This window comes from Cardiocondyla obscurior, linkage group LG12 (assembly GCF_019399895.1).
Source record: "Cardiocondyla obscurior isolate alpha-2009 linkage group LG12, Cobs3.1, whole genome shotgun sequence".
Lineage (NCBI taxonomy): Eukaryota > Metazoa > Arthropoda > Insecta > Hymenoptera > Formicidae > Cardiocondyla > Cardiocondyla obscurior.
The window spans coordinates 1,844,884-1,870,551 of NC_091875.1; the positions used below are offsets into that span (position 1 = coordinate 1,844,884).

At 48.4% G+C, this 25,668-nt stretch overlaps 3 protein-coding genes across 10 annotated transcripts in view; 1 reads left to right on the forward strand and 2 right to left on the reverse strand.

The window, feature by feature from the left end:
- The window catches only part of Gluclalpha (glycine receptor alpha 1), a 62,255-nt gene that overhangs the window by 5,808 nt on the left and 30,779 nt on the right, over positions 1–25,668 (forward strand). For 5 of the 7 annotated variants that reach the window (XM_070664894.1, XM_070664890.1, XM_070664887.1 and 2 more), the window contains exons 2-3: positions 20,444–20,511; positions 21,506–21,618. In XM_070664894.1, the coding sequence (XP_070520995.1) occupies positions 20,444–20,511; positions 21,506–21,618 (181 nt within the window). Of the gene's footprint in view, positions 1–16,419; positions 16,645–19,676; positions 19,924–20,443; positions 20,512–21,505; positions 21,619–25,668 lie in introns of those variants that run through there. The other 2 variants (XM_070664891.1, XM_070664886.1) reach the window with 2 other exon arrangements.
- Fbp (fructose-1,6-bisphosphatase) lies at positions 399–4,061 on the reverse strand. Its single transcript, XM_070664915.1, has 4 exons — positions 3,816–4,061; positions 2,027–2,491; positions 1,445–1,634; positions 399–711 (listed from the first exon to the last, which is right to left on the reverse strand). Exons 1-4 carry the CDS (start codon positions 3,986–3,988, stop codon positions 532–534), a joined length of 1,008 nt encoding a protein of 335 aa, XP_070521016.1. The 5' UTR covers positions 3,989–4,061; the 3' UTR covers positions 399–531.
- Positions 5,408–14,760, reverse strand: LOC139107338 (probable cytochrome P450 12a5, mitochondrial). 2 transcript variants are annotated; one of them, XM_070664877.1, is made up of 10 exons: positions 14,211–14,760; positions 13,997–14,111; positions 11,756–11,999; positions 11,164–11,407; positions 10,046–10,242; positions 9,483–9,684; positions 8,990–9,149; positions 8,490–8,738; positions 7,522–7,737; positions 5,408–6,012 (listed from the first exon to the last, which is right to left on the reverse strand). In XM_070664877.1, exons 3-10 carry the CDS (start codon positions 11,967–11,969, stop codon positions 5,905–5,907), a joined length of 1,590 nt encoding a protein of 529 aa, XP_070520978.1. In that variant the 5' UTR covers positions 11,970–11,999; positions 13,997–14,111; positions 14,211–14,760; the 3' UTR covers positions 5,408–5,904. The 2 variants fall into 2 exon arrangements, with proteins under 2 accessions (XP_070520978.1, XP_070520979.1); XM_070664878.1 differs by lacking the exons at positions 13,997–14,111; positions 14,211–14,760 and having other exon boundaries at positions 11,756–13,092.

Here is a 25,668-nt window from a genome sequence, read left to right on the forward strand (position 1 = left end):
CGCTAATGCCACCTGCTACGACGGCTTATTAACGATCTAATTAACGGCTTCGTTACCGGTTTTTGTTAACGACGCTTTAAACACCCCGACGATTCATTTGCGCGCGCGAATAAATTAAATAATTCCGGCGCGCCAACGTTTGCCGTGATTTCGAGCGCGCGAGCCGTGATGAATTTTCGGATTTACCGGATTTACGCGCACAATCGCTCGTAATTATTTGTAATGGCCTGTAAAAGCGCCCGATGACACGGGATTTATTACATTTCCACGCTCCGTTTGACTGCAATTTCGATTAATTAATTATTATTAATTATTTCTCGCGGTGGGACTTTTCGCGGATTATATAACAAATTACTCGGGAATTTGAACATGGGTTTTGACAGAACGGGCTGGAATCATTTTTGTTTGAAAGGGCTTGTAATTTTATTTTTTGCGAAACGCGACGTCGCAGAACAGTCGCCGTATCAAAAGAGTATCCGCGTTTCAATTGCCTCAGTGGCCTGAGATTCTTCGTTTTTCGCCGCCTCGGTCTTATTTCCCGATGAATGCCATTACGTCGTTAACGTCGTCCTTGGAGCCCAAGAAGATGGGCGATCTCTGATGAATGCTCTCCGGGACGACGTCCAGAATATCAATTTTTCCGTTTGTCGCCAGGCCGCCGGCCTCCCGGACTATGAATGCCATCGGCACGCACTCGTACAAAAGTCGCAACTGGAATCACGAGATTGCGGGATCAATAACAACGGCGTGCGTTGGTTTTGATTTGCTCGGTAGAATTTTCCGCGGATACCGCGACGAGAGGAAGACGCGCGCGTTAAAAAAAAGAGGAAGAAAAAAAAAAAAAAATAAACGCGTTACGTAACTCGAGCGAGGCGCGATAATAATAAAAGCGGACGAATAATAAAAGTTAATTATCGGTAAATACGCTCTCTTGAAATTCTGACCCCGGTATCGGCCTTTTGATAGAGAGCTGCAATCGTGTGTTTACCAGAGTGGATAATGACGCGCGGTCCGATAAAACGTTCCGGCGAAATTTACATAGAAATCGGGGATGCCGCATCGGTCTAAGAGAGCGCCGCAAAGTAGGTATTTATACCGCGCCTAGGTAAAATAATTTCCGAGAGCCCGATACGCTACCTCTGCGTTTTCGTCGGGATAGATAGCGGCGGGGGCACCTGTTTCGCGATGCGGTCGCGCCCGGTGACGCCGTTACTCAATCAAAGTCGGCGGTGATAAGCGCGAGATCCGCGAGCTCGCCTCTAATCGGAAAAGAACGGGAAAAGAATAAGAAAGGAATAAGAAAACGCGGAGATAAACGGGACGCGTTGCGTGAAATAGGTTGTGACACGGCTTTATCACTCTCGCGGCTGTCCGGGTACCGCCTTGCTCTTCTTCTCGGTGCGAGATAGCTCGATACAAAGTTCAGGAGTCGCCGTGAAATTACCTTGCCGTTGGGACTGCTCTTGCTCGCGGGGTACAGGAAGATACCGCCGTATTTAATCGTTCGGTGCACGTCAGCGACCATGGAGCCAACGTACCTGGCGCTGTACGGCTTACCGGTCGCGGGATATTTCTTGGAGCGCACATACTCCCGGATAGACTGGTCCCACGTGCTCTCGTTGCCCTCATTAATGCTGCAAGTAATAGCGCGTGGTTTTAGTGCCGTCGATAATTACCCGAAAAGCTCCGGAACTCCACTCTCGTTTCCCAAAAAGTTAATTTCAACTTAACAATCAATTATACCCCGCCTCGACTTCGCACCCCGAGCGAAAAGTAAGTCACTTCTGGAGGCAGACGCGATTTTATGCTTCTAACGATAAATATAATTGAATTAAAATTGCAAATGAATCGAGTGGGCGTATTTATCGTTAGAAAAGTATACAAAATTATAGGTGGGTTGAAAGGTATTCTTTTCTCGATGCGACTTTTAACGGTTATGTCTGATATTGTTCCTTTGAAACGTGAAACGCATTGAGATATTTCGTTTCTGTCCTCCCCTCGGTTTCTCGGTTTCTTTCTGCCGTACCTGTATATATTCCCTCGGTCGGGCATACGCATGTTCTTCTCGGTCAATATAAATTCTCCGATGGCCGGATCGTACGTGAATCCATTAACGCCGTGGCCGAGCGAGAGCACTATCATAGTCGCCGAGCCGTATAAAGCGTATCCGGCCGCGATCAAGTCCCGTCCGGGCTGTAACGCGGCCCGCGTCGTAGATTCCGCGGATTGCTCGGGCCTTTTGTAGATGCCAAAGATCGAGCCGACCGAGACGAGGCAGTCGATGTTGGAGGAGCCGTCGAGCGGATCGAAGCACACGACGTACTTGCCGCTTTTCTCCGTTTCCACCTCGATCGCATGCTGATTCTCCTCGCTCACGAGCACGCACGTGGTGAAAGAGGACGTCAGCATGTTAATGAAAAGCTCGTTGCTTAGGACGTCCAGCTTCTTCACCTCCTCGCCCTGGATATTGATGTTCCCGGCAATGCCGTACCTGAACGAATAACGGCGCGTTTAAAAGTCGATTAAACGTATCTGCGAGGGAAAATAATTTATGCTTAGAGGTACTCCGAGGTGACAGTAGACGTGAAAAACTTTAGAATTTTAATTTAGCAGACAATAGCTAGCCATGGTATTTAATGCAATAATTTCCTAGCGATCTTTAACTATTCTAATGTACATTTTGGTATTATCGTAGTATCTTTTGGTATAAAATTTTTTTTCGAGTAAATAATAAATAAAATTTACACGACAAATTCTTTTTCGAATATTCCTTTGTGGATGTTTTCGCAACATTTTAAATTGTTAATATTCTATTAACGGTTTGATATTTCTTTTTTTTTTTTCTTCTTCTTTTTTGTTTCGGCTCGTAATGAGATGCAGATGGAAATTTCTGAAGAACTTTGTGACCCTTAAATCGAGGCCGGTGGTGGATTATTTTATTATCCGACGGCGAGCACCGCGGCTATCTAATCTTAATTCGACGCGTCAGATTGTTGATAAGGGAAGTTTGTTTCGGAACTCGATAGAGAGCGACCGGTCATGAAATTGTTTTATTCATGTCCGCGCGGCGCGCGCCGCTGCAATAATGGGAAATCATTTATATGTTATTTACATGCAGGGTTACAGAATTGTCGGGGTGTAGAGATTAATGTTTACTGGCGTGTATTGGCAGCTCGAGCACGACGGTAAATGCACGGGGCTATACCGCCGCCGAATACATTTGAATAAAATAGAGACGCGCGCCGGTTAGAGAGCAAACGTTTAGCCCTGGTTACGGCACCACGGGGACTTCGCACCTAAACCGTATACGTATTAGCGTGTCTCTTCCTCCACCGTATTCTGACCGCGTGAAAATGTAAAATCACGCAAACCGCGGCCGCTGAGAGAACAATATAATTAACTCTCCAGCCGAATTTTATGACACTTTAAACGAGAAATATAAATTAAGTTACACGATCGAGCTCGTCAGAAAATTACGATCACGCCCAGAAGTAATTTATGTATTCTTTTCTCGGTAATAAAAACACGTTGATCTTCCTTCCGTTAGCAACGTGATCCCGCGGCGTCGACCTAACCGCGGCGACTCAGCAGATATTCGCGCGATAATCCGAAACGTAAAGTGGCGCGATTTTCAACTAGCGACGATTACAAATTGAAATTAGACCGAATTTGAATATCTGGTTTCCGTTGCCGGCTCTCGAACGGCGCGCCGTAGGTGGATGTCTAGTTTTACGAGACGAGTTCTACGTTGGTCGTCGTTCTCCTTTTCCGTTCGGTCGCTGGGGCTCTTGTCCCAGTTGCGCCTGCCTACTCACATATTGGCGATTCCGGCCTTCCTCACGGCCGAGCTGACTGCTTTCACGGCGGTTTGTATGCTGTTGAGCAGCTGCGTGAGGTCGCCGGTCGCCGTCGGCGCCTTGCGCTGCTCCGCCAACACGAATCTCGTAAGCGTCATACAGTCCGAGTCCATGACGCTCTTCGACGTCATCGCGGTATCTTCTTTCGTGCCGAGGAAACCGACGACGGAACCGCGCCGCGACGTACACTGAAACCGGTGATTACGAGGCGCAGCGTTATATAAGGTTCTCCGACCGGCCGATAAGCCGCGACAGTGAAAGCCGCATTGATATTCCGAGTTTCCCACTCCCCGCGGGCTCCTGTAAATTAATATGCTGGTAATAATAAAGTCGTCCGTCTAGGTGGCACTTAAGGTGACGCGACATCGTCGGGGAACGAGACGCCTCGTTTGTTACTTCGAAAATACCCGCGGAAAGTGCGCGGTTCTATCGAGGGAACTTCTGCTCTCGTTGTTCGCATTATGTAAAGCGAAACGCGCGCCGGCGAAATAGGCGTTGGTGTTTATTTCTGGACCGGGGCTTTCGCCGTTGCAATTTTTGCCCCGGAATTACGCGCGATTCCCTCGGCCGTGTGTTTTTCCTACCGTTCCGCAAATTTGTTATTTTATTAATTCATTGACGCGCAGGACGGTGAATTTTACATACACCGAGAAATTTATAGAATTTAACGGGGCCGCGCGAATCAGTCGATCGCGCCGCGGATTTGTAAAAGGGCCGGGGAAAATCCCCGGGGGAAACCCGATAATCGCATGAAATAAGCGCGAACGGTGGTGCGGTTAATACGCAAATTTTATTCGGCAGTTGTCTCGTTTCCGCCGCTTTTCCCGCGTTATAATCTTACCCGGCACGCTTATTCCGCGCGTTATTTTCATCCCGCGCAACATATGTAAATATATTGGGCTCTGTCGCGCACACGTGTTCCCGCAAACGAGACAACGTGGGAAAATAAAAAACTAAAAAAATTTATATATATATATATATATATATATATATATATATATATATATATCGCACGCGGAGCGGCCAGCGCTATCGTAGGATCCGGGAGGCATTATCGAGGTCGCGTTAACCGGAAGTGGGTCGTATTGAGACCCGTTTCGCCGATCAGCCACACGGAAACGCAGAACGTCCGCCCGACGCGGCGTAAGAACGATTTTATTGCCGCCGATCGCGAACCGAGTCTCAATAATTCAATACCGTCTTGGAATCCCGTGGCATTTCGAACCGTGCTGTTGTGCGCGGTTAAATTCGCATCGAAATTAATTCCCGAACGCGATAGATAAGGCTCGCAATGTCGCGTAGCACCGCCGCGAATGTTCCGCTATTACGCCGTGCGGTGTAATTAAACTAAATGGCATATAACGAAATTAGCGTTGCACCGACGTTGGCTCGATCGCCTAAATAATGGCAATTTACCGGTTCTGCGTTACAAACTGCGCGATCTCGCTGTGTCTCTCTCTCTCTCTCTCTCTCTCTCTCCTGCTCTTGTAATTTCATCTGCGACTTTTTATCGGCAAGGTGAAACAATAAATATGAAACAACCACCGACGCTGATGAGCATTTCTAAAGTTTATTGTCGATATTACAAATAGGTATAAAATAACGTCGTTGCCTTGCCCGAGGCCGTCGTAAATAAAAGATAAGTACAAAAAGGTATGCCGGCGCTCGCTGAAGAAAATTTCAACAATATGTACAATTTATGACTTTACATGTCGCGTATTTTTATGCCGTTTGGACACAAATGCGAGCGCTCATGTATGCGCCCTCCAGGAGCTTTCTCAAAATTTGTGGTTTCCGCGTTAAAAAGGAAAAAAAAAAAAAGAAAAAGAAAAAAGTCGCCGCAAAACGTTGCGCTCTCCGCGCTCGGGTTTAGATTAAAATTGTAAGAATTGCGCCCGATCGATGGCGGCTTTCTCCACCTCGGCTTTCTTCGGGTGACCGACATTCGTAATTATTAAAGGGGTGTAAAAAAAAAAAAAAGAAAATATATCCGAGACGTCGGCGGGACGTTTCTTCCTCCTTTGTAGGCTTCGCGGCGAAGTTCGGCTCACAAATCGACGAGCTTGAATCGCATCGGCGACACCAGCGTGTTTATGAATCGGCTTTCGTACTCGAGCGGCCCGTGGTGCCACTCGATCCGGAAATTTCGCACGACCTGTGAAACAAAAGCACACACCTGCAGTTCACATTCTCCTTTCGTACTACGCGATCGTAGACGCGGCACGGCGAGTGCTTTTCCGCCTGGGAGCCATTCCGGGGCTCGGCGATTCAATTGAAAACGGCTCGGCTTTCTCGCGACACCCCCGCCGGAGGGATTATTGCCCGATTTCCCGCGATTGTCCCGCGCGAAAAGTCAAACGTTTAACTCGCGCGCGAGCACTTAAACGTCAGCGAAACACTTGACCCTTCGGTGGGCGCGCAGTTAAATTTGAAAGGTTTAATTAATTTGCATACTCGAAGGAAAAAAAAAAAAAGAAAAGCATATATCTGAAATAATATTAACGCCAAAGGCACAAAGTAGCTATTAGTTATTCACGTAATAACTATTTAAATTATATTTGTAATGTGATTAATTATTGATGTAATTACTAGTCATTTGCAGTCTAAATAATCTGAATTGTAATTCACGTCCCGCGTTTGAAGCTCTGCGACGCCGCCTGTAGGACTCGCCGTTGCGTTCGCTCGCGCTTGCGAATTATAACTTGCTCGAATGTTTTGTAAACATATGCCGCCGGTGGGCGGCCGGCCGAAATTTAGAAGGCCACCCCGGCGAGCTGTCGGAACGAGTTACAGAGCCGTGCTTCTCAATTCTTCACGCGGAGAGGAACGGCGCCGGCGGCGGATCCGGCACGCGAATATTCAGTTTTCCGGGAATTTGTACACTCGCGAGCGCAACATCATTATTTCACCGGCGTGCACAGCCACGCGTGGCCGGACCCGCTTCGAGAGAATCTGCATATTATGCAAGCGCGTCGTCTGTTTCCATTATTATCCCGGCATACGATATACTTTTGCGCGCGCGTTCGTTTAAACCTCTCAACTTATTAAACATCTGCGCTTATCGCGTATGAATAAAACATCGGTGAAAAGAAGACCGCCCTCCCCGCGAGACATACGAGCGGATTGAAAGCACAAACGCGCGCAAGAGGGAAAAGAAAAAGAAAAAAAAAGGGAGAAGAAAAAAAAAAGAGGATTGGTGCGCCGTATTCATTCAAAAGAGGTTTTTCCATTCGTTTCGGTTATTCGCGCGCGAACAAGTGAAATGCGGTAAAATTAACGGAACATCTACAAGTCGTAGTAGTTTTCTTTCGCTTCTTGACGGGCAAGTGACGAACGGCGGTAAGAGGAGAAGACCGTGCCTTTAATTTAAATGTATAATTAGTTTATATTTTAAAACGGGGAGCAATAAAAAAGAAAAAAAAAAAGCGAACGAATAACTCGTGAATTATTCATTAATAATTTGTTGGCTAACGAAAGCAAGTCTTATCAGATTCGAGAACGTAATTATTTTAAGTCGTACGAATTCGGGACAGCGGATTATTTTCGGCGGGCGCTGTTACTTCTCCGCGTTATTTCGTAACGGAAATTTCGGTTATCGTTATCCGGCCAACTGTGAGTCCCGCGAGCAATAGAAACGCCGGCGGGACGATGCGAGTTTACGAACTGTCAAAAGCAACGTCTCGAGCTCCATTTCGGCGAACCGTCGACCGATGCAGGTGCGAGGGCCAAATCCGAAAGGCATGTACGCGAAAGGATGCGCCTCCTTGGCTGATGGAAACTCCGTGTTATCCCGCAGCCATCTCTCGGGAACGTAGTCCTGCGTTCGCGAAAACTGCGTGGACTTCGTCGCGATCACAGCGTGGCAGGGAACGATGTCGAACTAATGGCACAGAAATAAAGAATCATTGAGCGAACGATTTTAACGCCGATGCGGCTCGTTTCGCGAAGCGAGCTCTCGAACTCCCCGTGTAATTCGGAACTCTTCGTCTTAAAGATATACCCGAGTGGAAATTCATTTATTCCGCTGTTCTGATTTTGCGACTAGTGGTTTATTCGGCTAATAACGAGGTAGAAAAGCTAGATGTTTAAACTTTTTTGCCGCGTACCGGTTCTACTGCACGCACTGACCTAGCTAACGCGCGCTCGACTGCCGATTCCGCCGGCCACCGGGTCCGCTGACCCGTCGCTCGCGCCGTGAACACGTGCGTGTGTTTGCATTGGCCGACGGCCGTCGCGTTGCACGGTCCGCGTGGACAGCGGGCCCGGAGGTCAGCGGCCGCGGTAGCCGAGCGCGCGTAGGGATGGGTCAAGACGCGCAGTAGGTTAGCACGCGGCGAAAAACGCGTAGATATCTAGCTTTTCTAGCTCGTTACGAGACGTTTTGACGCGTTAGATTTCTGATCCAGTGTTGAATATTGAAGCAAAACGACGATTCGTGGACTAGGTTTCGGCAAATTAATTCAATACTTGTTTCAGTATTTGATTTGGAACAAATAAAATAAATACTTTGTTTAGAGCAAGCAAGGTTTTAATTTTTTTTTTTTTTTTTTTAATTATGTATTGATAGGTCGAATAATTGAGACGTGCGGGTGATTTTGAGGTAATCTTAGTAATAAAGAAAACGGTACGCACCCCTGCCGGTATTTTGTAGCCCCCTATGCAAACGTCCGTTTGCATAGTTCTGAGAGTGCCGATGGCGATGGGGAACAATCGAAGGGACTCCTTGATGCAAGCTTTGGCGTATCTTGTCTGATTCAGAACGTTCTGCGTGACCGGCGATGTTTTGTCCGGTAATACGGACATTACTTCTGCCCGCAGTTTTTCCTGCTTCTCCGGATTATTCGCGATATAATACAATAAGCTGCCGGATACGTTGCCGGTCTGTAACAGATCGTTGCTTAATCTCGTGCGGTTTACGTTCAGAATTTTGACATAATTAGAAATCCTTCCTTCCGCTACGTTTCCGACTTGATGGATGCGTGAAAGAAAATATTATTCGCTTTAATTGATTCCTTTTGTCAGCTAGTTTTATTTCAGTCGTTTAATTCGTCTATCGGAAAAAGAGGCGGCGGAGCCACCAATACGAGCGAGCAAATCGAAATCGTTGGCGGCGTTAAAATCTCACACCTTACCGTATCAACGCCAGCCGTTAGCATATCGAGCGCCATCACCTCCGCCGTTTGCTTGTCGATACGCAAAAGTTTCTCTAATATACTATGCTCGCTTGGGTCCGCGCTATTGTCCATCGCTTCGTACTTCAGTTTCGCTTGCTCGATGTATTTCCGGGAGATCCTGAAATGGTGAATAAAATTTTCGCGCGGCCGCAAAGGCGACGATGAGTCCGGGGCTCGTTAGGAACGAAACGAGCGAGTTATATGAGCCGCGGAGATTGGCCACGGGGCTGACGGTACGACGGTGCAAAACGCTAAATTTTATTCAAAAAGTAATTAACGTGAGACGACACGCGATACATTATTGATAACCAACTTCGCGACGCGAGAATGTCCTGGAAACATATCGAGGATTACGGTAATGACGTGGAGTAACAAGTTCGCGTATTCGCGTGGGAGTTTGCGAGTAATATGCTGACGCAGTAGTGTAACGAGTATAAGTTTCAATATTTACCCATTAAGCGTATCCAGCACGCGGAAGAACTTCTTGAGATCCCGCGTATTGTATATCTTCCACAGAGACATTTGAACTTCCATGCGGTACATGAGATCGAACATCTCCTGCACGCAATTAATCATTATTTGCGGTTCCGAATCCGCGGCGAGATTAGGCCTCAAGCACCCTAGTCGGCAATCCAGGGCGATCGAGCATATTGCTGTTAATTAAACAACGGGTGAGTGACCGACGCGCGAGGCCGGTATTAATGCTGATACACGAGCGAAGATAGGAGGGGGGGATGTAATTTCTTTTCTTTTTTTTTTTTTTAAACCTTTAGTTGTATCTATCTCTCGTTACATCCTTGATAAATGCATCACGGTCCGCGGTAATACACGGCGAGCGTGCACACTGCCGCGGCGCATTGAATTCGGAGTGCGAGTTAATTTATCAGCCCCCATTGTTGCGAGCGGGACTTAGGTACGTACGTCATTCCGGATTCTGGATGCTCCATTTTCGAAGTGGGAGAAGGAAAGCACATCGACGGCGTAAATATCGCCGCCTGGCTCGCGCGTACTTACACTCCAGTGCCCACTTCTGCAGCTCGTTCTTGAAGTCGCCCGGCAGCTCGTTGGTCCCGGGGTCTCTGAGCGACCGCATCTTCTCGACGAACTCGCCGGTCACCTCGCTGATCTGCGCCACGTGCGCCTTCACCGTTCGCGGCTGCATCATGTGCGGATTGACCTTCGACCGGAAGTCGTGCCATAATTTGCCCTGGCTGAAAGCAGGAGAAGCGGCCCCTTTTCAGCGACGGACGAGATGCTACATCGCACGCAATTTATGTAGGCCTCTGTGTTTGGTCGCCGTGGCTCTGTGTATACTCGCTGGACTATCGACCGTACAGGACCGACCGTACAGGAGAGAACGGCGAGATAGAGATAGAGACGGGCGTAAAGCGAGAGAGAGAGATAGAATAGCGATGGGAGGGTTGCTTCGTCAGCTCGTGTTCCCATATTCTGACGAATTTTCGGAATATCGACGACCTTCGCGCTTGACCATATATCTAACGTATTTCGCCGAGACCACCTACATTTATCCACGTTAAAATCTCGAAGGCCATAATAGCTACGCCATTAATCTAATTTAATTTAGCGTGACGTAACGCTTCTTCGCCGGCGGCGGTGACGTCAGCGCCGATCGCCAGGGCGATTCGAGATAAGCGGGAAAAATAATGCGACTCGCAAACTGAAAGGACCGCTTAATGAAATCGTACTTTGTGCGCATTTCTATTTTTTGATTTTTTTTTCTCCCCTCCCCCTCTTTTCTTTTTTTTAATATTTTAATAATAGACGGCAAGAACGAGAGGAAGTGCAGCGAAACTAGGGCACTCTTTATACACATATACGCGCACACGTACCGTCACTTAAGACATTCAGTCATAGAACTCGACACTCTCCAATTCTATTTAAAAAAAAAAAAAAAAAAAAAAAGGGAACGTTGAAATCTTAAAATCTTTAGAATTTCTCTTTCCAATTTTCACTATCGCGTTTGACGTGCATTATAAAGAAGCGTGATCGAGGCGCAATCGCGTATTTTGCGATTGTCATGAAATAGAATCGTTAAATGAGCACCTCGAAAATAGGATTATTTTTTTATTTCTTAATAAAAAAAAAAAAAAAAAGAAAATTGATCTACTAACCTTGTTGCGAGGCCGTACTGCCCATTGTAGATGTGCTCTCTGTTCTTGCGATAGTAATGCATAGTTTCCATAGACATTCGGACCGGCCACACGCCTTCCACTCGATACATTTTCTCGCACAACTCCGGGGAGAATAAAAACACGGTCGGCCTGCGAGATCCTAACTTGTCGAGCTTGACGATATCGCCGTACTTATCATTCAGCATTTGCAGTTGCTCCATCATATTCGCGTTACCGTATTCACCTGCGTTGTTTACGTCAGCCATTAGTCGTCGCGAATTAAGACACGCAAGAGGCGCACTTACGCGCGATGAAATTGTTTAACAAAATAATCTGCCGGGCATGACATTTTGCGAAATAAATTTACCATCGTTCGTTAATTATAAATATTAATTTATATTTATCATAAATTAATTTCAAACGTTAATTTATAAACTGGAAATAAATATTAGCTTGATTAATTGTAAATTAATCGCGGCAGCGGCGATTATCATTTAATTTGACTTTGTTATTACATTTAAATTGCGAGCTGGAAATAATTCAGCGGCAGTAAAAAGATTTCAGCGGCGCAAACGAGCGAAAGAGTGCTTACCTATGTACGGCAGGAATCGGAACCAATTGCCAAGTAGAGGCAGCGCTTTCGGGCCGGGGATATCTTCGGTCGGCCGCGCGTATTGCATCTCGTTGCTCTCATCTTTCGTTTCGTTACGCTCGATCGGATAGGCCAAAGTCGATCTCGTGCGGCATTGCAAGATCAGCGGCGACGAACCATTGATCTCGCGAATGAGAAATCTGGCACGTATCATACTCCAACTGGAATGCCTCTCGACCTTGTTCTGCAAAAGTATCCCTCTGGCTTGGCGCGCATTCGTTCCCCAACGACGTGCCGATCTCGCAAGATTATCGATTTCGACGTATTCAATATGTACGCGATTACGCTTTACGGTTATTTACGGCAACGAGGGGTCGTGTTTATTCGGCAAACACGCGCTACGGGATATTAGTTCGGACTAATGGAAAAATATCGCGGAGCGCCGCGCGTAAAATTTAAAGCCACGAAGTGTGGCCTGTCGAACTCCTCCGCGGCACGTAGTTGTGAAAAATGAAAGACCAAGATCGGAATTTTAATCCCGAATAAGAGATTAAAACGCGGCGGCGGGGTTACCGCGGGATGCATTACGCCATTTAATGACGCGGGGGAGGGGGGGGGGGAAGGAGGATTAATTCTTTGGGTGCCGCGTGTATTTAAAATTGCTGTTTGCGGGCGCGACGGGCGTGAAACGAGGGAGAAAAGAAAAGAGGATCGGCCAAGAAAATAAAAAAAAAAATAAATAAATAAAAATATCGGGTGGCTATTTGAAGTTCGACAGCGTGTAAATTATAATTAATTCGTTGGTACGCACGGAACTATTATGCGCTGTTCGGAATTACTCCTCCATTCGCGCGTCGTAGTCGTCGATAAACGCAGCGAAACTCATTTGCTCGACATCGCTTCTCGTCGCAGAATTTGCAATCCCGGTAACGTGCATTGTGCGCTCGCGGCCAAAGGATTAAAGACGAAGGGACGACCGCGCGATATTTACAAGGTGGTCGTTCGTCTTCGGCGAACATTCAATTCGGGCATTGTACGGGGCTGTAAAGCACGCGATAGAGGGATTTTCCGGGGAGATATCGAGTTATGGTCCCGGAGAGACCCCGGCGCTGCCGCCGCTGGACCGAAACACGCGAACGCCTCTATATCGACACACGTCAGCCGACGTTATAGCACGACGACGGCGACGGCGACGACGACGACGACAAGCCGAGCTGAACCGCCCCGTTTTTCACCCTCGCGCTCGTTTCCCGTCCGACATTTTCCCGTCTTAGCTTAACCCTCGGATGTCGGAAATACTTTCAATCCGGGGAGTGACGAAAATAGGTCATATTTCGCCCCCCTCCCTCCTTCCCTTCCGCGGCCGCCCCGCGGTACGACAGGTTTGTTATTACAAGTTCCAAATGCAGGAAACGCCTGATGAGGCAACTTTCGCCGTGTAACTTTTCCCGCGGTCTTTACCTCCTTTTCTCTTCCGCCCCGCCTTCCTCTTTCATCGGGAGGGAAAGAAATAAAAGAAATGACGCGGCCCTTGGAAACGGTTTTTAATGAGTTCAGATCGATCGAACCAGTCAGCGTTTATACTTTATCAGCAATTACATTTTGATATTATTTGCCGTGAAGAAAATTTTAAAATTTTATTACTTCCTCGCGTTTGGAAGGAGCTGACCGGTTTTGGTTACTTGTCGCGGTTTTTCGTATTTTTTGGGCACGTTTTCGATCACTCACGGCTCGACGGGACGCAAATTTTTTAAGTGCAAAAATAATATTAAAAGAATTGAAATAATATCGACGCGATGACGGTAATAATCCAACACGTGTGGGGTTTACAAAAATCATTGACGTTCTATAGTAACCGGAAATATTCATATTTTTAACACGCATGTTTGCAGATTAAGATGCGATATACGCTTGGCAAACGAGCACCGTACGAACACAGCGGCCACGAACGTTCGTCAATGATGTACGTTGTTAGAACGTTATTTTTGTAATGATTTGTTTATGAATGTTGACGTACGCTGTTCGCTCGCCAAGTGTATTGTGCCTTTAAATATCGCACATAGCTGCATATAAAACGATGAAATATACATATAAAGAAATAGATTCCACGGGTGAAATCGAGTCACTTTATCGCCCGTGCAGTCGCACTCGGGCGCAATAACAATTGAAAGCAACTCGCTGTATATTAACGCGTTCGTGCAACACGGGAGCGCGTCAATTGAAACAAAACCAGGCACTTACAATCGAACAATCTTCCACGGGCGCCGCGTATCTCACTTCCGCAGACTCGATCCCTTCTATCGACACGTGTCACTTCCGGTCGAGCCGCCGCGCCCCTTCGAGTGAGAGTTGCCTTCTGCAACGCAGATAAATGGCATTTGTATTTAATTAGGTGAGAATCGGACGCGAATGGAAGCGCGGGACAGAATTCTTTCGGGTGTTCCGCTCCACGAACCGCTGTTCTCGACGCAGAAGTTCTTCGGCCTGACGCTTGGCAGCGAACTCTCCACCGCGATCGCGATTTTATCTGACGATGAGTGCGCGAACACTATGCGATGTTTCTTGCTCGGTACAGCCGTTCGTGCACTCGGTCCGGTCCCGCAAGGCCGTGGACCAAGACCAAGGTTTTTCCTCCGTTGACATAGTGGGGACGTCGGATAATTACCGCAATCCGCGGGAAGAATAATTCATCTGACTTTTTACGATTGTAAATACATCAAGAGACTTTTTTTTTTCCCTCATCGGTATCATTTAAATGCTAATTAGCAATTATATGCGATGTATAGTTATATACGGAACAATACACTTGCGCGCGTTCATCGTCTTAATCAACAATTGAGATAACCGCCACTTTGATAATCAGCCGTTGAATTAGTCTTTATTATATCGGACGCGATAAGGATTTTTGAGCCTCGCTGTTCTTTGTAATAAACGTACGAAAGCTATTACTGAAGATCCCCGTAACAAAAGGGTTAATCGTTGCATTCTGCTTCTCTCTCTCTCTCTCTCTCTCTCTCTCTCTCTCTCTCTCTCTCTCTCTCTCTCTCTCTCTCTCTTTTTCTCTTTGTATCGATGCGCAGGACAATAACTGACCGACTTCTCCCGAAGAAAAAGGCGGGCAACAATGGCGCGCGGATATCGAAGTTTTTCGCTCGCGCGTTATTTCGCGATATACGTCTCGCCTTATCGGGCCCGTAAAAATAATGAAAATATTGCATGTGATGAATGTTGAAACCTGCCTGCGTAATTCTACGAAAGGTTATCGCGTGTATTTAAGAGAAAGAGCGCGCTTTGGACGTTTAATCTTGGTGAGTTTGCAATTCGCAGTTAGCACGCGATGCAGAACAAAATGACTTCTGACACTTTGATAATGTAGACGCCACGAGGCGGGTTTTCTGCACCGACGAGAAAGAAGAGAGGGGGGGAGAGAGAGAGAGAGGATCATCCGCGGCGCAGCGATATAAATTTTCGCTAAGAAACGCGTGTCTGCTCGCCGAAGGGACCGGGAGAACTCGATCAAGACTCGCGTGGCAGAAATCTGGGACGGCTCATGTATTTTTACGTAATGCCGGCGCACGAAACCCGGCCCCGCAAGCGGGGAGAAAGACATACGTCTGAATTAACAGGGGGATGAAATAGTAACGACGACCAGGGCTTTCCTTACGGTCGGCTATTTTTATATCGCGAGGCTTCGCGGGACCGCTCGCTATTTTCCTGTCGTTACCGTTATTGCCCTTGTTACCGTTATTACGCTGTTTTTAACGTAATTAAAAGAAGCACGCGTCATTATGCTGAATTACATAATATATGAGAGGAAAAAAAAAAAAAAGGAGCAGTACCCGAGGACTCGCGCGTATACGCTCGCATTCATTACAGGGGGTGAGTTCGCGTTTGGTCTCTCATTACGGATTTTCGCACCCCCGGATGGCTCGAGGGTGAAAATCGGGGTAAAAGGGGGGGGAGGAGGAGTGAGCAGCACCCTGTACACGCCGCGGCCGAGTTTCGGGTCCGGCCGGCTCGACGGCGATCCCCACGGTAGCGTTAAAAAAGTCGTTACACCCTCCACGTGTCAAATAAACGCTAAGCCCTCGGGAATCAAACTGCCGAAAGGATGTAGGAAACGCCGACGCTCGAGCCTCTCGTAAAATAACTCGGGTAATCGCGAGAAAAGAGAGGAGCGGGGGGGTGAGGGAGGGAAAAAAAAAAGTGAACGGCGTATTTTTATTCTCGTTAACTTTTATTAATACACCCGGCCGCGGGTGGCTCGGTGCATTTTATCTCGTCAATGGCGCTATAAATGTTAGCTGGCCGGAATCGGTCGCGCTCGGCGAGATCGGTGACGCAATGTTGTGGTACACGGGGATGCTGGGGCCGAGAGGAGTCGGTGGCGCCGACGTCGTCGTCGTCGTCGGCGGTAGCGGTGGTGGTAGCGGCCGCGGCTGCGGTGGCGGCAGCAGCGCAGGAAAGGCTCGCGAGAGAGAGGCGAAAGATGTATAGAAAATCTGGCGGCGGGCTGGGCGTCGCGGGGCGGTGAATGACGTCACGTTGCTAAAGCGACGCAGCAACGCGAGGCGTCTGCGTGAGTCGGTGGGTGTCTGGGGGTCCGGGATCAATAGCGCCAGCAACCAGGTAGTAGGTATGGGTGCATGTAGCTTTCTCCACGGTGGCAGTCCAGGAGACGAACCTCGCGAGGCAGGACACTTTACGAGTCGAGCGGGAGAGAGATAGAGAGCGAGAAGGAAAGGGACGCATACTCGGAGAGAGAAAGAGAGAGAGAGGGAGAGAGTTCGGCGGCCTGTTAGAGTGTCGTGCCGGAGAAGAGCGGCGCTATGCCAGTAATCGAGCGTAGCAGCGGGGTGTCCAGCGTCTAGGACCGTCAGCCTCTCCAGGTAAGGGTCCAGCCTCCTCGCGCGCGGTCCCGTTCTCCTCGGCGGCAGCGTGCCGCGAACGCGCGCGACTCTCCGGACCCTGTCCCCGGCGCGCGACAGATTCACGGTCTCGGGAAATCCCCGGGACTCTCGGGAGTGGAGAACCAGTCGAACGGGCGCGCGATAGGTCGTTCTCTAGGTCGATCGAGGCGGCGTGTGATATCCAAGTGGGAGCGCGAAGCGGAAGAAGGCAAGCGGCTGCGAAAGGGTTAACGGATAAGCAGGTAGATAAAGTAGACGGACGGGGGGAAGGTGGGAAAGAAGACGAGCCGAGAACGGTCTTGCCGGGGTAAATCGCATAGATTGCCGGATAGATTGAATAAGTGTGCACGCATGCACGCATGCAGCCTCGCTGGGTGACACGGGATGGACGGCCTGGAGGTTGATAGATGGACCGATGGACCGCGATGGGCGGATCGACGGCAACGCCGAAACGGACGGGACGGACAGATAAATATGGGCAATTGGCAGAGCGGAAAGACGGGTTCGCAGATACGAACGTAACGGAATACAGATAAACGGATTGACGGGTCAATCGTCCGATCCGCTGGCAAAAATCGTCAAGATCGAAAAATCTCTGCCCGTTACTCGTGATTCAATCGCGGGTGAATGCGCGGCGCGTTAAAAGTCTCCGTCACGTATTTATTCGAACGCAATGGAAACCGACGAGCGCCCCTCGATGACGATTGATTCCTTAATATTCATCGCGTATCCTCTGCCCGTCCAGCGAGATCGATAAAATCAAGAGAGAAAGATGAGTAGGCGTGCGAAAAAAAAAAAAAATAAAATAAAATAAAAAAAAGAAAAATATGACATTTGAAGATAACTGACGCGCACATAATTCCTTGACAAGCTATAAATACTTAGATTTTAATCGCGCGCGCGCTATGCTAATTTCGTTTTTCCGTCAGATCCGTCCGCGACGATAAGCGTGACGTATGTGCATTTCGCCATTAAGGCCGCATCAAGATTGATAAATTGCAGCGACGTGTCGAATGTACGGTGCCATTAAACTATGGCGCGGATGCATTTTCGAGCGCTTTATTTACCCTCCATCAAATTGGCTTTTGCCAATCGATGACTGATCGCGCCGGCGATCCGTGATTTCGCACGATAAGCTAATCTGTCGCCGTTGAAATCCGCGCATTCATTTCGTGCATTACTCCGCGATAATGACGAAAGCGAGACGGAAATACGGCCGGCAAACTAACTCGGGGAGGGACAGTACGCGTCGTAAATCGCCCGTTTCTCCCGCACAACCTACCTGCACGCTCTTCTTCTTTGTCGCCATTTGTCAGCACCGGTACCTAAATTATGAGTTATGGTGTCCGCGTGGTCTATTCACGTAGCGGTATGAAGACGGACTTTATTAGACCGCCAGGAGAGATCGATGTTCTTAATACACTCGCGGTGAATCTTACCTGGCACTTGAAACGATTGAAATACATTCGTTTTGGTTCTTCGCGTGAATTACCTCGCGAATTTCCTCGCGCGATTCCCAGCGCGGACTTGTATCTCTCTCTCTCTCTCTCTCTCTTTCTTTTCGCGAGGAATACGACTTGGAATAATTTTTTCTGAAGTTGCAGCAACGATATATCTATTTCGTGATATTTTAGTTGCCTATTAGGTTTACGAATGTTCAGTGAAATCGGCAGGAAAATTCATCACCGTTGACGAAATGTTAATTCTCGGCGATACGTGCTGGCGAAACGAGTGTAATGCGATAACGGAGATATTGCGCGACGATAAGAGGTGGGCTCTTGTGCCTTCCCCGATGCCGCGAACGACATTGACATTGCTGATACTGAAAAGGACCTCTTGTTACGTACTTGTTCGCTCACTTGTTTGCCTTTCGCGTACGGACCTCGTTAGCCGCAATCACGCTTAATCATTCTCTTCTCGCGTCCTGCCACCCACGACCGAGTCCCGTCAAGATCATTTTCACCCTGATGCACGCCGTCGTGCTACGCCGTACGTCGCATCAATTACGGATGATTCGCCCGGCAAATAGACGTAACATTCTACGGCGGAAATCACGAAATAACGAAGATGAATGTATCAAGCGGGCGCGCGGCACGTCGAATCCTGCGCAAATATTTGCGCGAGATTCGTCCGACGGTTGGGAAGCGTTTAATTCCGGGACAGTCTCTCGCGGTTGAAAAAAAAAAAAAAAATGAGCGTTTCGAGTTGCGGTAAAGTCTTAGCTCGGGGAAAGACGGATTACACCTCGCGGTTTATCGGGAGCCCGGGGCTTTCGGGAAGCTCGACGGTGAATTTTTCGACCGAAATTACGCGCATATTCGGGTAATAATAATAAAGGGCGAAAGGGCGGGAGCGAGAAGTTGACCGCCGAGCATTCAGACGGCCGATTAAGGGTCTGGGCAAGTACTTGGGATCTGCGGGTATCCTCTGCCTTCGAGCCCCGAGGTCGGGTCGGCTGTAACGCGGGTCGGGTTTGGGTCACGGTGCTCGAAACTTTCGGGTTACCCGGGCAATATTGCCGACGGACGTTTGCCTCGGGAGCCACCGAGCCGTGTTCCGCGCTCTTAAAACACTTGCGATTTTCCGCGGATCGTTGCGCAGTTATTCCCCGCGGGCGCTCCAGCGACTCGTACCGCGGAGCTGCGGCGTGGAATTCGCGATGTTATATTCGAATCGTGGGATGCGTGCGGGCGAGGACTTTTCTCACACAATTGCCACTCCGTTCCGTCGGAAATCCGCCGGTTTTCCCAAAATGAAAATAGGCCACGTGTGCGTATCTTGGCACGGATTCAATTCTTAAATGCGGCGCGCGGCCGCTTCCACCATCCAGCATCCATCTCGATTCATGGTCGAGGCGAGAGTCCAATTCGTAATTACCATTGAGTGAGCGCTCTCGGAGCGAGCAAACAGGCGGAATGGACTGGCGAGTAATAGACCCTATCACTCGCGGACGATCCTCGAGGAGAATTCGCGTCTCGGGTCTCAGTGACACGCAAACGGTGATCGGCGTCGCGGCATTACCTTTCTCTCTCTCGTCGTCACTTCGCGGGTCGGAAACTCGCCGCGCCGAAGCCCGTACTCGCGCAGCGAAAGAGACAGTGCCCCGCGTGTTTTCCTCCTCCTCCGTAATCAGTTTAATATCGCCGAGACAATTGATACTCTTGTGCGGCGTGGGCAAAGGAGCATATCGGTCCTGCACTTTGATCCGCACACACGCCGCCTTAATTCGATCAATCATCGGGAAGTTGGCGAGACATGGTAAATGGAGGCATCCCCCGGCTTTGTACTTTGGCTCGTCGCGGGCGAGCCCCTTCCCGCTATTAAATATCGCGCTTACGATATCGCAATTAACTTGGTCTAGTTTGGAAACAACGCCAGCCGAGCGCGCGCGTGAAATCAACATAATTACCGGCGTGTAATTCCAAACCGGGTGAATTTTCGCGGTCGGCGCGCGAGCTGTAAAGAGAGAGAACCGACGCGGCCCGACTCTGTGCCCCTCTTTTTTCCCTCCTTTTCTTTTTTTTTTTCTTCTTTTCCCCTTCTCTCTTTCACTTGGCGCGGTGCCGATAACGCGGATAAAACGCGGATAAAAACGCAGCGCAAAAATACGTCTAAATAAAGATGAGGTATCGCGCGCCGCGGGGGAGTAATTACGTAGATTGCATCGGCGCGGCGCGAAATATAAGTTTAATCATCGCTAATGCGAGCCCTCGCGTAGGGGGATGTGATCCCACCGCAGGATTTTTCTAAAGTGCGTGCGCGTCCTTTTCGGTTGCAGGCCGGCGCGATGTGGCCTGGAGCACTGCCGTTGCTGGTGTTACTAGCGGTCCTGCTGCATCCATCGAGGTAAGTTGTGTCTTTGGCGAACGTATCGCAGAGTACAATCTATGTACACGTATATGGGACCTACGCGCCGAATTACTGCCGGCAATTCCGCGCACGATTCGCGGCCGCCCCCAGTCAATCTGTCGCGTCGCCTGAATTAATAATAAAACGGTTGCACTTTCGGTGCAACGTCGGGACGAGACGCACCGCGCGGCGAGTAGATCCCGGAACGGTAAAGGCGTAATTTCCGGGAAAGACCGCGGCTCGTAAAGACGCGTGCTATTGATCCACGTGGGATTATTGTTATGGCGCATAAAGTTTACAAGGGAGATTTATGAGCGGGTCCGATATCTCGCGCCCGCCGAACGCGCGAGCGGAATCGAGGAGAGTTTGTACGGGGAAAATTTTGTACCGAGAATTACGGCGATGTCACAGGAGTTGCGGACCATCGTGGGAATCGTGGAGCCTCCTGCCCAGATAACGGGCTGCCCTGTAGTCTTTAATCTTACAAAACTGTGACCTCACGGCAATTCTTTCAGTGGTGAATTTTGCCCGCGATCGCGAGGGAAAATCTATTCGACTTTGCGACGTGATTTTGTAAACTCGCCCGGATTTTTTGCGTCTCTCGCGGCATTTTTCTAAAAATCCACTCGGAGCTATTTTTATATTTCGCAGAAACGGTGAAGATTCGGGATAAAATTCTATTTGTAACTTCGCGTGTACGCGTAATGTAAAAAATATTTTGGGTGAATCTGGGATACACACGTGTACGAGATATTCGAAATATGCGACAAAATTGTAAATAAAGTGCCATTCTCTGAAATTTGACGCGAGCTGCGGAATTATTTAAAACGTTCAGGCGCGCTCTTCGTATTTTTTATCAATTTTCATCCATTTACGGTGACAACTGCTGCGTCGTAGAGAGGGAGGAGAGGAGTCTCCTCCTAACAGAAAATTAAACCCCGTCTTCCGTGCCGTCGTATATTTTTATACGATGCCGTCGGTGTTCTTCCAGATGTACGCAGGGAAAAGTAAACTTTCGAGAAAAGGAGAAGCAGGTGCTCGACAACATCCTAGGACCAGGCCGTTACGACGCCCGCATCCGGCCGAGCGGCGAGAACGGAACAGGTGAATATAGAGATTCTCGTGAGTCCTTATTTATACTCCCTCTACCTATCCTCACCATGTACCGTAATTTTGTACCGACATCTCGCCGGCAAATCAGCCGAGAAGTGTGAACTTAGGGTGGAGAGAAAAGATATGAAACACAATATGAAAGCGGAAAAAGGAATACAGAGGCTACGACGAGATGTACGATCCGCACGATTTCGGCGGGGAAAGGGCTCAAAGGCCCTCGCCGAGTGCGGGGAAAACTGAATTTACGCGGCGCAAATACGATCCATATTATCATTAATGACGCAGACCAGCACGCGAGTTCATTGACTACGTGCGATATATGCGCGTATATGTATACATATATTTTATAAATATATATGTATACGTATATGCGGCGTGTGTATTTATAATAAGCGAGCGAGATGAATTGCGAGAATTTTCCGCACGTTCGTGCCGACTGAATGCGGGCCGTGAAAAATTTCCTCATAAACCTCGCGAATGCGAGCGGCGGTGTTGAGTGATATCGCGTTCAAAACGAGCCACGATCGGTCCCAGAAGGCGCCGAGGCTTGCTGCGTGCTCGCGATATTATATTCTAACAATTGTCTCTCGAGTGCGTCGCGCGTTACTTCCCTTTCACGCGGCATTCTCGCACACGCTGCAGCAAGCTCGCCGCGTAGACTGCAGCGCGCGGGCGAACTGGGAGATATCCGCACGATCAGTCACAGTTTGGTACCGATTTGTCCTAATTAAATAATTGACAACTACTTCAGCCGTCGAAACTGAACGAGTCCGGCGGTCGCGCGAGGATATTTCGAACGTATTTGCGAGAAGGCGCGCGATTCGTTATCTAACAAGAATTGTCTCGCGACGAAGAGCGCGATGATCCCCGATAACGTTGATAACGCTTTCCGTGTATTCATTTCGAGGCAACGTCGAACGACGTAGTCGCGAAGCGATGCGTAGTTCGGTCGAAATCGTCTTCCAATTTCCTCCGCATTACGCGCAAAGAGGTGTATCGATCACCCCTTTTTTCTCCGCTGTTTTTTTTCTTTTTCTTTTTCTATCGATGCGGCAATTTCGAATCGTGAACGCGGCGAGCGGATCGGAATGATAGAATTTTGTCGATATCGATCACCGGCTGCGCCGTGGCAAGTATCGCGATTTCTGCAGCCAGCGGGTCGAACGGAAAGGCAATTCGAGGTACCTTCGGCATGATAAATAAACGAGGCCAAGCAGAGAAATGCGAGCGTATCAGCGATGAGAACGACGTTCCCTTGGCCTGGCGTTTATCGTCGGCGATTGGTCCCTTTTTTTTTTTTCCAGCTACGAGCTCTCGCGGCCAACGATAATCAAAATCCAAACTAATCAAAATATTACGTAAAGTACCACAAGCTAATTTTTTTTTTTCCCCTCCGTTACTTCGCGTCGAATGTTAAAAGTCAACTTGCGAATCAGCTCTCGGTTGTCAAAGAGAATCCGTAAGCACATTATTATCTGCTTGCAACACTACGTGTTGCAACCTCCGCGAAGTTTCCCTCCGTCGTATCGAGTTATCTTTCCCCCAATGTCTGTTTCTTGCGAAATGCAATAACAACACATGGAATCTTGTGCGTTAAAAGATCAAACGGCACTGCGACCTCTTCTTCGCGCGGCAGCGTTCACCGTTAAGGCGAGAGAGAATGTTTACAGATTTGCGACGAGTATGTAGGCTGCAATTAACACGAGTCTTCGGGGGCGGCGCGATTGACGTTGCCGAGCTCAGAACGAAATCGGAATGGGATTACGAGCCTCCCGGCAAGCAGGTGTGAAAGAAGGGATTAAGTAAATCGCATCGAGCGCAATTACGTGTCGCACTCGAACGAATGCGCGGCCGGAATATTCTCTAAGCACGCGGCCGCGTGCCCACCGTAGCCGAAGTGCCGCCTCGAAAGTCGAAAGCGAGCGATTAATGCGATCACTTTATCGTCTGTTTATTATAGCTGAGTCGCGCGATAACGAGGGGGAGTTTAATCGGCTCCCCGCCGCGGGTCTACGGCGGCCCGTATTTCGCGCACGGCTACATTACGCGGCCGGAGTGGCGCTTGAAAGTCGGATCGCGTGCCACGGGGGGCTGAGCGACACTCGTTAATTTTATCGTTCGAGTATCAGAGCCGGGGAGCGCGCGCCCCTCGTGAGTTTTTGCCATCGGAGAGGAGCGGAAATTCATGGCGCTTCGTGAACAGCCGCCACTTCCGCGCGACTGCGAGAGGAACGTCGTTTCAAGATTGCGCATCCGAGGTGTGACGCAATTGGATACGATGCGATGCGATGCGATGCGATACGATGCAATGCGATGCGATGCGATACGATACGCTGCGATGATATTAATACGCTGTCGAGTGTCCTAGTGCCCGTGCCCCTCCGGGCGTAATTTGGAGATAGTCGTGTGTCCTTCGATCGATCGCGCATTCGTAATTTCGCCCTGTCCATAATCACGGTCGGTTTATCGTCGATGACGTCGCGTAGAGTTAATCAACTGTGAGAGCGGTAAATGCGCCACGTATGACGCGCTCTCGTCCCGGCGTCATGCACTCTCGATCGTCATTCCCCTTCGCTCCTGATCGATCGTGCGAAGGGGCGACCTGGCGTATTTTTTTTTTTTTATCCTCATCCTTCGCGTATCCGAGAGTGACGACGCCGCTCGAATTTTACAAATTTCCCTACAGTACTCTCAACGCTCAGAATTGCACTAGAGTTATGGCTGCATAACTCTGATAAAGAATTATTAAACCATTCAAACTCTGCTAAGTGAAACAAATTATATTTGCAGTTTTGCCGTTCTGGTATTATACAGTTTGGAAAAAAAATTTATATATATGTATATAAAAAGAAAAAGAAAACAGCTCTGCCAGATCAAAATAAATATCCGCAATTTTTGTCAATTTTCCAACTGGACGCCACGTGAACGCTCTTGCGCAGCGCAGTGCGCGTTGGTGTCGCGTTAACGCCGAATTTGACATTTTCGCCAAAGAAGTGGGAATTAGGTCACCGGGGAATTATGCGTTTCCATAAATCTTCAGCGTTAGTCGCCGGTAGATCTGTAATTTCGTGGATCTGCGGAATTTATATTTGCACTCCACCCATAATTAAGCCCCTGCAATATGTATCGGCGTAATGAACGACGTGGTCTCAATATCGATCAAACACACTATTTTCATTCGCATTGTCCGCCGGCACGGCCGATTGATATTACAATCTTGATGAACTGTTGTCGTTCAATCTTTCGCCCAATATTTTGCATTAGTTGTCCCCGCGAGATCCAATTTACTTGCCGGGGGACGGGTAGGAGCGCATTACCGATTGCGTGGACAAGTAAAAAGGGGGGACGACCACGCGCGGAAGGCATTTTACATACTCTCCTGGTCTCATAATTACGCTAATAGTTAATTGATTTAAGAGACTCGAGTAACTCTCCCAGGAACAAAGAGAAGACAAAAAAAAAACCCATAAAAAAAAAATGCTTTTTATCGCCCGTCTTCTGGGAGAGATAAAACGTCAAATTGTATAAAACCATTTCAGATTCGCGCATCTGCCAAGTTAGATTGATAAAGTTGAAATTGGCTCTCCGAAATCTGTATTGAAAATTAAATTATCGACTTTTCTTTTTATTTTTGGATACCAGATATTACAGAGCGACGCGCCTCGCAAAATAATACGAATTAAGCATTTACACTATCGCGGGCGCGAAGTCTAAAGTAACGAGCGAACTAATTCGGCATCGCGGAAAAGCTGGGAGCAATCGCGTAACAATGAGATCTCCACATTCCCTTTTATAAATAGGAATCCCTGCGAGTCAGTCTTTTCACTTAAGCGCGATATGAACTTTCGTGCTTCGTTACGCGAGAATTAATTATTTCTATCTTGATGAAAAATAAAAGAAGAAAAAAAAAGAATCTCGTAACGCGAGTGATAAAACTCGCGTGTTTAGCGCACGCGAAACTTGCCTCTTATCCAAACAAATAAATTACAAAATATTGCTTTGATTAGCCTCCCTCCAGGCGTGTTTCTGCGATCGCGCCAA

Bases quoted from the DNA above. Each gene is read 5' to 3' on its own strand.
- Fbp (XM_070664915.1), bottom strand. From the start codon at position 3,988: ATGACGTCGAAGAGCGTCATGGACTCGGACTGTATGACGCTTACGAGA. The intron at 2,492-3,815 runs GTGAGTAGGCAG...TTATTCGTTCAG, and splicing joins AAGGCCGGAATCGCCAATAT to GTACGGCATTGCCGGGAACA. The intron at 712-1,444 runs GTAATTTCACGG...TCGTGATTCCAG, and splicing joins AGAGCAGTCCCAACGGCAAG to TTGCGACTTTTGTACGAGTG.
- LOC139107338 (XM_070664877.1), bottom strand. From the start codon at position 11,969: ATGATACGTGCCAGATTTCTCATTCGCGAGATCAATGGTTCGTCGCCG. The intron at 11,408-11,755 runs GTAAGCACTCTT...TAAACAACGCAG, and splicing joins CCGATTCCTGCCGTACATAG to GTGAATACGGTAACGCGAAT. The intron at 8,739-8,989 runs GTAAGGTGTGAG...GATCTGTTACAG, and splicing joins TAACGGCTGGCGTTGATACG to ACCGGCAACGTATCCGGCAG.